The following is a 14,766-nucleotide window of genomic DNA, read 5'->3' as shown; positions in this document are numbered from 1 at the left end:
AAAACCAACTCAACACTAATGCTAACAAAAGAAATTAAATTTACCACTAGGAATGACAATGATGTTGGATATCTGTTCTTTGAATCCGGAGCCTAAAGGGTATAAAAATACACGATATTTACCAAAAGGGGATGACCAAAAATTTATATACCAAAAGGGGTATATCGTGGGTTGATCCATGATATACCCCAAAAAAAAAATTCGTCTGTCAGACAAGTCAACGAAAAAAAAAAAATTAATTGTATAACGTGGATTGATCCACGTTATACAATTTATATTGTATAATGTGGATCAGTCCACGTTATACAATATATATTTTTTTTCCCGTTTTACAAATACTTGGTAAGACGTTGCCTAGATTTAAATCATATTTGGTTATGTTTTTAATAAAAAAAAATATTGATTTTTTTAATTTTTAAAGCATGATTAACTCAAATAAATATTTTAACACATGCAATAATTAAATGTGTTATATATGCGAACAGAAATAAAAAATAAAATATAAGTTAAATAAACGTTACACATTAACTGAGTAGTAAATGTTAAATTACATACTAACTGTTAAACGGTACAAGACATGTTATATATTCTTGAAAGATTACATAAGGAAACAACGATCGTACAACTTAAGAAAAAACATAAAAACCAACAAGCAACAACAACTACTGATTTTTGTCGGGGCAGTGATTCTTTTTATGACTTGTTTGCTTGCACGTACTACACTTCATTCCTCCTTCTAGTTGTAGTTCGCGCTCCTGAACCCGAAGTAAGTTTTGTTTGAAAAAACTTAGTGTTTGACTGTAAGGTTATTTTAGTCAACTTTATATGTCGAGAAAATTAGTCAGCTTTATTTTCAAAAATTGAAACCACAAAAGTGAAATTGACATTTACAGCTGCATTACCCCGGAATTTTTACGTTGAAATCTATTGCGTATCATCATATTATAAGTAAATAAAACTGAAAATTTCACGCCAATTTGGGGGAATATTGAAATTGAATGGGATAAAAGGTGTTTTTTTAAAAATCGGCTCGGCCTTAGGAGGTTTGTCCGCGTAGATCTCGAAAAAATACGCAAGTTCAAAAAAAAAACGCGTAAAACGGACGTCTGAGCGCAAAGTTATGACCATCTAAAGTTTGACCACTTTACAACTAATTTTCAAATAAAACTTACTTCGGGCACCTTTTCAACCCCTAAAATGACGATCCGAACGTCTACGTATCCTTGATGTATTGAGCCTACATTATTGTACGCAGAAAAAAATATCATGTTCTATATAAAATATTGAACTTTCGGAGTCTTGACACACGACTAATCGTTGGTCAAAGTATGAAAAAATCACTAAGTTTTTTCAAACAAAACTTACTTCGGGCACCTTTTCAACCCCTAAAATGACTATCCGAACGTCTACGTATCCTTGATGTATTGGGCCTACATTATTGTACGTAGAAAAAAATATCAGGTTCTAGATAAAATATTGACGTTTCGGAGTCTTGACACACGACTAATCGTTGTCAAAGTATGGAAAAAACACTTCGGACATTTTGGTTCCGGACTCCTATTTTGTAAAACGTTGGGAAAAAAATATAACTTGTATAACGTGGACTAATCCACGTTATACAATTTATATTTGATCCACGTTATACAATTAAAGTTTTATTTTTTTTTGTTTTTCGTTGACTTGTCTGACAGACGAAATTTTTTTTTTTGATATATTAATTTTTGGTCATCCCCTTTTGGTAAATACCGTGTATTTTTATACCCTTTAGGCTCCGGACTCTCTATTCTTTAGTTTTGCATAATTGATTTAGAGAGTGAAAATACATAACTTAAATTTTTTTTCTGTCATGTAATTAATACTTATTAGCCTTACTTATTTTAGCATGACTTAGTATTTCTAGATTATGGTCATTTTCTTTATGGCTTGTTAATTAACAATATTTATTTTAACCGATTTTATTAGCTTTTGTTGAATATTTTAATACAATGTCATCACTCTTCTCACATTTTGTGTTATTTTCTTAAGAAACACCTTAATTATATAGTTGTATCTTACTAGGACTAAAAATATATTTGAAGTAAAAGTTATATGTTTTGTATCAAGACTATTCCGAAAAAAAAATCCGAAAAACCCGAGGTTTTTAAACCTGAATTTTATTGGTTTGGTTTGGTGTATAAATTTAAAAACCCGACGCAATTGGTTTGGTTTGGTGTTTAGAAAATCCGAACCAACCCGGTCCATGTACACCCCTACGAAAGGCTAAAAATCATTTCAGCACTTCTTGAAATTTTATGTATAGTTGATCAAGGAAAACCTCAGATTAAAAATTTGTTCCATTTCATTTCCAGCTAACAATCAGTATGCATCATAACCAGTTCACATTAAAATAAAAAGATCCCACAAGTGGGTCTGAGGAGGGTAGGGTGTACGCAGACCTTACCTTTACCTCTGTGGGAGGCAATTCACAAGTAATTCTGCTATTATCATATGGTTTTACATATTGGTGAAGCTACATACAGCTCCTCTTGAATCTACATACAAAGTTGAGCATTTTTCAGAGTTAAAGATGGCTTTCAGAGTGAAGGAAGTCATTTTCTTCCATTTGGTGAAAGATGTGTTCCTTGAAAAAAATTAAAAAATCTTGACAGCCAAATACCAGAAGATGACTTATATTTTCGAAAAACATTTTCAGAAAATATTTCTGCCATATCAAATACATTGTCTCCACTAATGAACTTTCCACAAGAATTAGGAGATGGATATGAAAACCCTCCATAAAACTACTCATTTAGGATGCTGGCCGATAATGCATTCCGGCTCAGTTGTGCAGGAACGTAACAGACTGTATGCACCAATATATAGTTAAGTAACCTTCTACCAATGTGTTTACTAGCAGCCCTGCCAAATGATACAGCATATTGAACTGTCATTTACTGTAATTCCCAAAGCGGTGGCGGCTAGAAATCTGGATAGGAGCAGCCAAAAAATGGCAATATGTGACTGCTGTATTGAAATTCTAAGTTGGCCACCAGAAGAAATTGACCAAATCAAAGAACAGAAGTTTCTTTCTTTTTCTTCTTCCCTTTACACCCCCCCCCCCCCCCCCTTTTTTTTTTTTTTTTTGACAAGAGAGTGAAATTTGGTGACCTCAAAATCAACAGCAACCAAAGGTACTTTCTTTGTTATTCAAGTATGCATTAAGAAGATCCTTTAAAGCCCTTCATCAAGCACTAGAATCTAGCTGATGTGAATTTCAAAAGCCTTGGTTAGACTTAGACATTTAATCTAACCACTATTATAGTGTTGTTGTTTCTTTCTTTCGAATTATTATATTATTACTAGTGTGGTCATTGACTCATTGTCCTTGAATCTTACTTTACATACCGAGGGCAAAATAAGAAGCACGTCCTTATTACTGGGGTTGTACATTTCTAGAAGTTTTACCAACAGTAAATAAGAACGTGACTTTGAGAATCGGATGCGAATTATTTAGTTAACCCCCACCAGCACTCCCAACCCCCCTCTCCGAGCAACAATAACAGCATGAGTTGCTTATGCCCGAATTATACAGCGGTAAAGAACTTGCCAGGAGAACAGCATTCGATCAGCTAAGATACATGATACAGAGTAGACACAGCACAATAAGCTAATTTCTGACATTAATTTTTTACTAGTTAATAGAAATATAGCTAAAACTCCCATCACACCGAGCTAACAGGAATACGCCTTAAACGACGAACACAGAGTATGAGAAAAGAGTCTCAAAGGTCAAACCCGTTGGCTGGTAAAGCTTGTGTTCTAGGTCAACTGAGTCTACAAACTAGAACTGCTAATATGAAGGGCTACATTTGGCACCGCATAGGCATCAGCACCACCTTTGGGGCTCACTGACCAAGAGCAGTGGTCTACTTTGCTTTCTATAGTCCCACTTCACTCGATCCATAGATTCCCTTATTGCCTGAGCAACTATGTCAGCAACCTGCAGAGGAGATTCTGCTGATGATGAATGGTGGATCTGGGAGAAGGGAGTGCTTTCTCAGAATCTACTAGAAACTCGAATTAGTATCGTCATTGCAATTTTCAAAGCTGTGTGTGTGAGAGAGACCATAGCGAATTAAGTCATTCACTCTAGAAGTGAGAGTGGTTCAACTTAAAGAAGATGTGATACATTACCTTATGGTGCCCAAAGGCCCTTGGACAAATAGGATAAGTAACACACGGGTATCTCACGGGAAACCCCATACGAAAGGCATCATGGGAGACTAGCTGCTAGTATTCAGACATAACATGCTTTATGAGAGTGAAAGAGAAGTCAGTAGCCATTGTAGGTTTCGTTACTTTTTTTCAGTCCGTCCTCAGCTTGTCTTCATTTCATCCTCGAAGAAAACATAAACATATGGAAATGGTTGATTCACCATTCAAAAATTAACCTTGTTTTCTAGAGTCAGTATGACACGTGAACTTGAAAGTACAATTAGAATCAGATGTGGCTGCTCCTATCTACCAACCTATCTCTAGAACTCAAAATAGCCCGTCTGTTGGATGGTAGAACATGGAAGGGGACAATCATGCCCATTCTCTACTAGGTAAGAGCAGGATACTAGATGTATATGATAAGATCGAAGATTCAAACAAGGGGAAAAAGGAAAAGCGAATAGCAAGGAGGAGCGGGAATACCCAAATGGAATGGCTTGACCATTAAACAACAATGAAGTGTCAATTAAGCCATATAAAACAATAAGCGGCGACAATCAATCAATAACTCTTCTATCTCAAATATTCAGGAGATCCACCATAGTTATGCTCCCCACTTGTGGGATTACATTGGGTATGACGTTGTTGTTGTATCCACCATAGTTATGCTTTGGAGATTTTGTATGGGCAGAGGTAATATCAAGCAGAGACAAAATGAAAATAAAAATCCACTAGGAAAATAACCTACGGCTATAAATTATAACACAAGTCATTCTCCTTCATATATAGTCTAATTTTTCAGACACAGGAATTAAAGAAAATTCAGCGAATTACATAATTAAATTAATGACATGCTATATTTTACCAGATATTTGCAGATTCTAATACTGATGCACCGAGTGAAGGTAAAATTAGAGAACTAGTGCATACTTCATTTAAAGTATAACAGTTAACCCAATTGATACAATCTGATAAAATATTAGTAAATCGAAAATGGAAAAACAATAATCTGAAGAGAGTTTATTACAACTTACAACAAGTAAAAAGTAAAAATTACTTTAATCGATGTAGACATGGACGCCAACAGCAAGGAGGAAAATAGTGATGAGCCCAAAATAAATTACAGTATGGACCAAAATGGAAGCACCGCTAGTTTGCATGTTTCCAAATTCAACCACTTTTCCACGGCCAGGAATTTGACATAATAGGCCTGGAGTCAACAAAACGAACAACACCACCGCTATCAACACTGGGCCCCAATCTGCCATTGATAGTCCTCAGATTAATTAGCTTGTTGCTTTGAATAGAGAAAAGAAATGGGGAAAAGTGAGGTTAAAAAGGCAAAGATCCAGAAAAAAGTGGCTAAAAGGTATTTCATTCATCGTTTCAAAAATAGATTTTCAGTTTTACTTATTCACTTTCGTCACTTTCGCATGTTAAGAGATAAAAATTTATTTTCTCTATTTTACTCTTATCATTTATTACTCAGTCCAAGTCGTCTTTCAAATTCCAATACAATTATATATCAATTAATATAAATATTATAATAAAATATATTATTTAATTCTTAAAAGAAATGAAAGAGACAGATCTGACTGTACATGACGGGTCTAGCAGTCACTTTTTGTTATCAATCTTTTAACTTTTATTCTTTAATTTAATTTTTGCATTCTAGATTAGCTTTACATTTTTATTTCTTGGTCCAAGTTCTTGTTGTAAAATAATAGTACTAATCACTAATGGTAATAGCGACCAAAATGACCCTTAATGTTTGGGGTTGGACTATTTTAATCTTTCATAAATACCACGTAATTAAAATACTCTTCTATGTATAAATTTAACAAGCAACTCGCATGAGTTGTATAAAAATCTGTTAACTTTTCCACGGTCAGAAAGCTGGAATAATATTAATAGGCCCAGAGTTAACAATACGAACAGCACTAACGCTATCAACGTTGGGCCCTAGTTCGTCATTGTTCCTCCATTCTTTCGTCGTCCATTCTTAATTAATTTTACAAAAATTAAATACCAGCCCATTTGAAGCACAATTCGTGCAATGTCTTCCATTTTTCCAGTTTTTAATTTGTAATAGACAAATTCCCTTTTTTAAAATTAAACTATATAAAAATATGAGTTGAAGAAGTGGATCATTAATCAAGGGCAATTTGGTCAAAGCACTTGTCATTTTCATTAGTTAAAAGTCGAACCTTACTGTAGCTTAGTATTAAATATATTCGTATTTTTTCAATTTTGCCCCTGTTCATAAAAATTGTATCACAACAGAGGCAGATATTAATTATGTTTGGCCATGTGTCACTTTTACACTCCTTTTACTTTTCACTATTTTATCATGCTCACATAATTCATCTCAAGTGACAGATATTAATTATGTTTGGTCATGTGTCACTTTTACACTCCTTTTACTTTTCACTATTTTATCAGGCTCACATAATTCCACTTAATAAACAAATAACATTTGTGTATACTTAAAATATTTATATTTTAAAATAATAGAAAATTTAATTACTTTTTCATTTTTATTCTTACTCTAATAAATGTAAAAAGAGATTAATGTCGTAAAAGAAAAATAATATTAAACGGAGATCAAATAATAAATAAGGTAAATTAGTCAAATTATAATTCTAATTGACGTTTCCTTAAAAAACCTTGCAAAATATAACATGACAAGCAAAATGAGCTAAACCAAGAATATTCACCAAAAATTAAAAAATAGTAGTTCTTCATTTAAATAGAAAATCAAATTTCTACTTTGTTTCATTTTAAACATGTAAAATTAATTTAATAATTTGAATTACAATTATCCAAATCAAAATTTGATAAAAAATAATAAGCATTGTTTAGGTCCAATTTACATACATTAACAATAGAATATTTTACACCTTTAAAATAATCGAATTAAAATTCAAAGTATCAACTGATACTTAAATATTGCTATTGTTTTGTCTCAAAGAGAGAAAAATAGTTTCCTTTTAAACAAGTTTTCTCTTTTAAAAAGTATTAATAAATTTTTGCAAATTTTGTATTCGTAACAAACATTAATACGGAGCACAAACTATAATGTTATATGAATCGTGTTTTGAACATAATATATATATATATATATGCATAAAAACAACGCAAACTTATGTATGTTTATTAGCAATATAAAATATACATATATTATCACTATCCAAATATAACTACATACACATAGATATACTATAATTTAAAGTGTTGCGCACAGGCATACGCCGTCTAGTAATAGTAATAATCAGTAATGGTAATAGCGACCAAAATGACCCTTAATGTTTGGGGTTGGACTATTTTAGTCTTTCATAAATACCACGTAATTAAAATACTCTTTTATGTATAAATTTAACAAGCAACTCGCATGAGTTGTATAAAAATCTGTTAACTTTTCCACGGTCAGAAAGCTGGAATAATATTAATAGGCCCAGAGTTAACAATACGAACAGCACTAACGCTATCAACGTTGGGCCCTAGTTCGTCATTGTTCCTCAGAGTAATAAGCTCGTTGCTTTTAACAGAGGAAAGAAATGGGGAAAGTGAGGTTAAAAGCCAAAGATTAAAAAAAAAAAAAGTGGCTAAAAGTTTGAAAGGGACAGATCTAGATCTTGTGAACACCTAATTTTGCAAGGAAATTAAGTTTTTACATCTTTTTTAGCGTTTAAATATTTCTTTTAGGTCGTCATTAAATATTTTAGTTTTATATCATTTTTAGTAAGTTTTATTTAAAAAAAAAATAAAACTATAAAAATAGAGTCACATTTTAGGATAAGTCTTGTTTTCATTTGTCGAAAAAGAAAAGAAAATTTACAAAAACTATGTTTTCCTCTAATATAAGTTTTAATAAATAAGCTAGTGATTTTAGTATATTGACTAGTATCCGTACCCGCGCGATACGCGGCCTATATCAAAAGAAATTAATTATAAAATATTATTATCTTATTGTTTGATATAATAATACATTTAAAATCAATAAATTTATGAATTATTAAATATAACTATTAAAAATACTAAATTTAACGTCATCACTGATGTATACTTAAATAGAAATTTTATACTGAATATTAAAATTGATACTTAATATCATATCACGATTGCAATTACTTCAGACGTTTTGATATAGAACCAAAAATATATTCAACAATTTTCCCTCAATATCTCATCAAAATCAAGATTTACATCTCTTTCATCACTCCTCATCACTGCAAATGTTGAGATTATTCCTGCAATCAAAACTGTCTTTTAAATCACTAAGACGGCATGAAACCAACATAAGCACAAGCAATTACAACCAAATCTAAATGGCAAGTAAATTATGTAGATTCTGCATACAAATTAAGTACGGAATCAGACATGTATTATCAAAAAGTACAAAGCTACATTTTGAATATGCAAACAGCAAAAAGTTTGAAAGAAAGAGAATACGTTAAGTAGAACAGAATGAGTAAAATACATAGTATTACATTACTAATCAAAGTCGAAGCAAAAAATATAAAGAAACTATAGAAATGATCGACGAACACCGAGTTAAACGATGAAAAATGGCTGGCAAAAGCAAAAAAGAATGAAGAAGATATTAACCTGGTTTAGTGGATTACTATTAAAGTTTTATCCTAACGAGCAAGGAAATTATTCTTAGAGAGCCGTGGATTAATAGTTCGCTAATGAGATCTTAAATCTATGCAAATGTCATAAAATGGTAAAGATGCGGAGGAAGTGTTTGCTTCTTTACAGCAGTACCTGAGTCTTGACTCTTGATTATGCTTGGACATATAACTTCTCTGGCTCTCCAACTGGAAATAATATATCCGTTAAAATATAGTCCTTAACTATTATCAAGCAATTGTTTCAAGTAAGTCAATAGATCTGCACCTCGTTCTGTAACACCGCAATACTTTTTTGGTTAGATATGTGTACTACATAACACAGCTTTGCATATAGTAATTGAATATTGAGACCTCACTGTTCTCCAAAATAATTACTACTCCATTACTATACCTTTTGATCTAAATATTATACAGGTGAATAATACTCAACTTACCATATAAATTTGGTTGGCTATGATAAGCTCAATTCAAGGCATATTGTGCAATCATATTGGAAATCTCCTGCACCCGAATGAATTATTCCATAACTTGAGAAATGCTCATTACCCTAAGAGAAAATACTCAAAATACCCCTAACGTTTGATCAAAATCCCAACTACACACCTAACCTTTGCGTTGGTCCTATTACCCTTCTGAATAAATTTTTTCAGTATCAAAATGCTCCTTTTTTGCTGATGTGACAGTCCAATATGACAACCCCCAATTATTAACAGGCGCTTGTCCACACGCGCCTGGGTCACCTGTCACATCTTTAATTTCCCCTCATTTTTTTATTAATTTCCCCCCTTCCTCCATCCATCTACTCTTCTTTTTCAAAAAAAAAAACAACTCTCAATTTTTCATACTCCATTTTTAGTATGAGAATCCGAAAACCCATGCCCAATTCTCCATCATCTTCATCAACAACATCATCATCTTCATCTTCATTAGGAGTTAAAAAAAAAAATCACACCAACTTCCTCAAATCCGATCCAAACAAACCCAAATGTGAAAGGAAGCTTCCTAACACCAAGTAGAACAAAGTTCATCCATTAATTTGATCAAACAATCAAGAATTTAAAGAAACTCACTTGGTGTTCTTCATCGCTTTCTCCAAATTCCTAGCAATGGAGTTTAATTTTCTCCCCAAATCAACTCAAAGAATTAGTGCTTAAACAACTCCAACCAAGCAACAAGTAGCAACTCCAAACAAGCAACTTCTAATCAGATTTTCTTTAACAAGATTAGATTTTCAACCTTGTTTTTTTTCCAGATTTTTCGTTTTTTTTTTCTTCAGATTTTTTTTTTTTTTAATTTGATTTGGGAAAACAGTGATTATAAGAATAATCACTATCCTAGCTCTAAATTTATCTATGTGAAGACAAAGCCTAAAAGCAAGAGACTTCAAAGATCTGCTAAGATTTGTGAGGAATTTGGGTCTTGAAATTAGTGGTATTAATTTGCTATATAGTACTTTTTCAGGGGATGGGTATTATTTTTTATGTTTTATGAATTTATAATGGGTATTATTTTGATAAAAAAAAATGGAGATGGGTATTAAAATAGAGTGAAGAAGAAGATGAAGTAGCCTAAAAATGGAGGGAATTTAAATTTATCTATGTGGCAGTCCAATTGTCATTTTAAAACACGTCAGATGCTTTTTTTAAAGGCTATAACGCGTCACTGAGCGGTGTAGTCACGCTCTTGTCCACATCAGCAAAAAAGGGGCATTTTAATACTGAAAAAAATTGTCCGGGAGTAATAAGACCAACGCAAAAGTTAGATGTGTAGTTAGGATTTTGGTCAAACGTTGGAGGTATTTTGAGTATTTTCTCTTAACCTGATCAGGGAGTGGTTGAGATGACCTGGTGAGAGTATAAAGGAATATTAGCACAACTGATGTTGTTATACTAAAAGACCAAAAAGTACACAAGGTGAAGTTATCTAATCGGGATGAACGAACGATACTAAAAAGACTGTCCATAAGCTTGATCGGCGAACAAAACTTCAACCTTCTCATCCAAGCTTGTTCTTCTATATCAACTCCTACATATGGTATTGATGTTGTCTCTATCAGTCCTGTCAAAACAAAACTACATGAATATTAGTTAGATTTTTCCTCCCAAAAAGCAAAAACAGAGCCACAATATAAACCAAACGGAACGTTAAAACTAATGGTTGTTTGAATAATTCTTAAAACAATTGTTCGCTACCTTCTTATCTTGGAGAATTCAACCTTGAATGAGGTGTCCGGATGCTCGCGATCTGGTACGTGCTATAGTTGTATTGTTTGCAAAATAATCTGTATGAGTTTAAATAAACTTACGACACAATCTGTAAAAACTTAGTAAAACCAGATTACACAGAAACTGGAAAATGAACAGACACAGCGTTCGAAATAAAAAAAAATGTTTTCAGAATATAATCGAGTCCACTTAGTTCAAAGTGTGTCCTTAAGGAAATTATTCCCTCACAGTACTCGAGGTTGATGGAATATCCCCTCCCAGGATAGAGCGATTATCTTACCAGAATAGTAGTACTCCAAATTCCGATAGCGGCGAACCACTCAACGGCAGTATATCACACAAAAGAAAACTTTTAGAAGAGTAGAAGAATAGAGAACTTCAGAAAATTCGTAAGTCATAATTTGAATATTAACTGGAATTTATAGCCATTAATGCATTGGTTGGGAAAAGGTTTGCAGCTTTTCAGAAAGGTTTGCAACCTTTTAGAAAATATACGTTTTAAAAATAAAATGGAGGGAAATTTAAATTAATCCGGGAAGAAACGAGTTGTGGGTCATACGCGCGGATCTGGGTCACTAACGGGTCAGGATATGGAAATAATTAATTAAATTAAAATTAAAGGAATTTTGGTCCAAAAAGATTATCAATCAATCAGATCATTTGACCAAATCCAAATCCAAATCCAAATCCGAAGCCGAAGCCGAGCCGAGCGAGCGACGACCGCGCGAGGAGCGACGACGGCGCGAGGGGTCCTTGCCCCCTCAACCCTTTTAGCAACTAGAGAAGGTGTAATGTAAAATATACACCTCTCTTTTCCTCTCTTCTTCCTATGTGGGACAAATGCTTTAACCAAAGCAAAGGGGACCTTTTACATTCCCTTCACTTTCCATTCCATCATTTCCCATTCACCAATATCAAAACTCAACAATCCCCCACATGAATGGGGAATGGCCATAATATAAAAGAATGCGCGGACAAGCGTGATATACAAGCGAAGATTGACTGCATCTGGATAAGTAGGTTTCCCTTTGAACTTTTCGTAGTGAACTTATATCGGACATACTCAATCAATAGGTAGATTTGATATCTTTGAACCGTTGAACTTGGTTGTATACCTAGACAACACAAGTCACACAATCAACCCTCAACCGTTTATGGTTCTCACGGTTGTGTTCGTTTCAGCCATGAACACCGCCTGGTTTCATGAGTGCATAGAGAATGGGCCTTCACTGTCATTCCCCTTTAAAGCGGCTTACACTTAACACTCACATAGGTGATTTCTAATCATGTGGTCCTATAGCCACATTATCTGGTCATATACTGCCAGATTTAGATAATCATTAAAAAACCTTAATGCTTTATTAACTCATTAACAAGCCATGAAGTTTTATCCTTATTTCTAAACATTGTCTTCATCCGAGAATGGGTTGAGCTATTTGACAATGTTGAACCGTCAGTCATAACTTTGTTTGATATCCTTGAACCTAGCTCTTGGGATCTCCAGTCTGCTAGGTAGAGTTATCGCTATGATGACTTGTCCTCGACCTTAACCCCATTCCCATTGATGATATACTAACTCCCTCTCTAGATAAGCCTTTTGTAAGTGGATCTGCTACGTTATCTCTTGACTTTACATAGTCAATCGTGATAACGCCACTAGAGAGGAGTTGTCTAACGGTATTGTGTCTCCGTCGTATGTGATGAGATTTTCCGTTATACATTACGCTCCCTGCCCTACCTATTGCTGCTTGACTGTCACAATGTATACATATAGGAGCCAAAGGTTTGGGCCAGAATGGAATATCTTCTAAGAAATTCCGGAGCCATTCAGTTTCTTCATCGGCCTTGTCTAAAGCTATGAATTCAGATTTCATAGTGGAACGGGCGATGCAAGTCTGTTTGGATGATTTCCAAGACACTGCTCCACTCCCAATTGTGAAAACATATCCACTCGTGGATTTCACTTCAGACGATCCAATGATCCAATTTGCATCACTATATCCCTCAATCACTTTGGGATATTTATTATAATGCAAAGCATAGTCTTGAGTATGTTTCAGATACCCCAAAACTCGTTTCATTGCCATCCAATGTGTGTGATTGGGATTACTTGTAAACCGACTCAGTTTGCTAATAGCACATGCTATATCTGGTCGTGTACAATTCATGATATACATCAGACTTCCCAGCACTCTCGCATAGTCCCCTTGTGATTTACTTTCACCTTCATTCTTTTGAAGTGCGTAACTCACATCAATTGAAGTTCTGGCAATCTTGAAATCCAAGTACTTGAACTTGTTAAGTACTTTCTCTAAGTAGTGAGACTGTGATAATGCTATACCTTGTGGAGTTCTATGAATTCTGATTCCTAGGATTACATCAGCAACTCCTCAGTCTTTCATGTCAAATTTGCTAGCCAGCATGCGTTTTGTAGCATTTATATCTGCCATATCTTTGCTCATTATCAGCATGTCATCGACATACAAACAAACAATGACTTCGTGGCTTGGAGTGGTTTTAATGTAAACACATTTATCACACTCATTGATTTTAAAGCCATTTGCCAACATGGTTTGGTCAAATTTAGCATGCCATTGTTTGGGTGCTTGTTTAAGTCCATAAAGCGACTTTACAAGTTTGCACACTTTCTTTTCTTTACCAGGAATCGGGTTATTCTATGTAAATTTCTTCCTCCAAATCACCATTTAAGAAAGCTGTTTTAACATCCATTTGGTGAATTTCAAGACCATACACGGCTGCCAGAGCCACTAACACCCGAATGGACGTTATTCTTGTTACAGGCGAGTAAGTGTCAGAATAATCAAGGCCTTCTTTTTGTCTATAACCTTTGACCACAAGTCTTGCCTTATATTTGTCAATAGAGCCATCAGCTTTCATTTTCCTTTTAAAAATCCATTTAGAACCTAAAGTCTTATTTCCAAGAGGAAGATCAACCACTTCCCATGTGTGGTTAACTAAGATTAATTGAATCTCACTATTGATTGCCTCTTTCCAAAATGCTGAATCAGAAGAAGACATCGCTGCTTTAAATGTTTGAGGCTCATCTTCAAGCAAGAATGTCACAAAATCTAGTCCAAAGGAAGTAAATGTCCTTTGACGTTTGCTACGCCTTGGATCCTTTTCACTTGGTGTACTTTCCTTTGGTTCTTCCCGCGGTTGTTTAGATCTTTCACTTGACGACTCACATTCAATTTTATACGGATAAATATTTTCAAAGAATTCAGCATTATCTGATTCAATTATCGTATTAACATGAATTTCGGGATTGTCGGATTTGTCAACCAAAAACCGACAAGCTTTGCTATTTGTAGCATAGCGAATAAAAACACAATCCACAGTTTTTGGTCCGATTTTTACCCTTTTAGGTAAAGGAACTTGTACCTTTGCTAAACACCCCCACACTTTGAAATATTTCAAGTTGGGTTTTCTTCTTTTCCATAGTTCATATGGAATAGATTGTGTTTTGCTGTGGGGCACTCTGTTGAGTATTCGGTTAGCTGTAAGGATAGCTTCCCCCCACAAGCTTTGCGGCAAACCGGAACTTATTAGTAAAGCATTCATCATTTCTTTCAATGTCCGATTTTTTCTTTCCGCAACTCCATTGGATTGTGGTGTGTAGGGGGCAGTGGTTTGATGAATAATTCCATATTCTAAACATATCTCTGCAAAAGGAGATTCGTATTCTCCACCCC

General features: G+C 34.1%; 1 protein-coding gene across 1 annotated transcript; it reads right to left on the bottom strand.

The window, feature by feature from the left end:
* Nucleotides 1-5,094: 5,094 nt before the first annotated feature.
* On the bottom strand, nucleotides 5,095-5,647 carry LOC132601939 (uncharacterized). The gene has a single exon (XM_060314988.1). It carries the CDS (start codon nucleotides 5,460-5,462, stop codon nucleotides 5,253-5,255), a length of 210 nt encoding a protein of 69 aa, XP_060170971.1. The 5' UTR covers nucleotides 5,463-5,647; the 3' UTR covers nucleotides 5,095-5,252.
* Between the last annotated feature and the right edge of the window lie 9,119 nt (nucleotides 5,648-14,766).

This window comes from Lycium barbarum, chromosome 1 (genome assembly GCF_019175385.1).
Source record: "Lycium barbarum isolate Lr01 chromosome 1, ASM1917538v2, whole genome shotgun sequence".
Lineage (NCBI taxonomy): Eukaryota > Viridiplantae > Streptophyta > Magnoliopsida > Solanales > Solanaceae > Lycium > Lycium barbarum.
The sequence above is the reverse complement of the archived record's forward strand: the minus strand, read 5'-3'. Positions and strand labels throughout refer to the sequence as shown.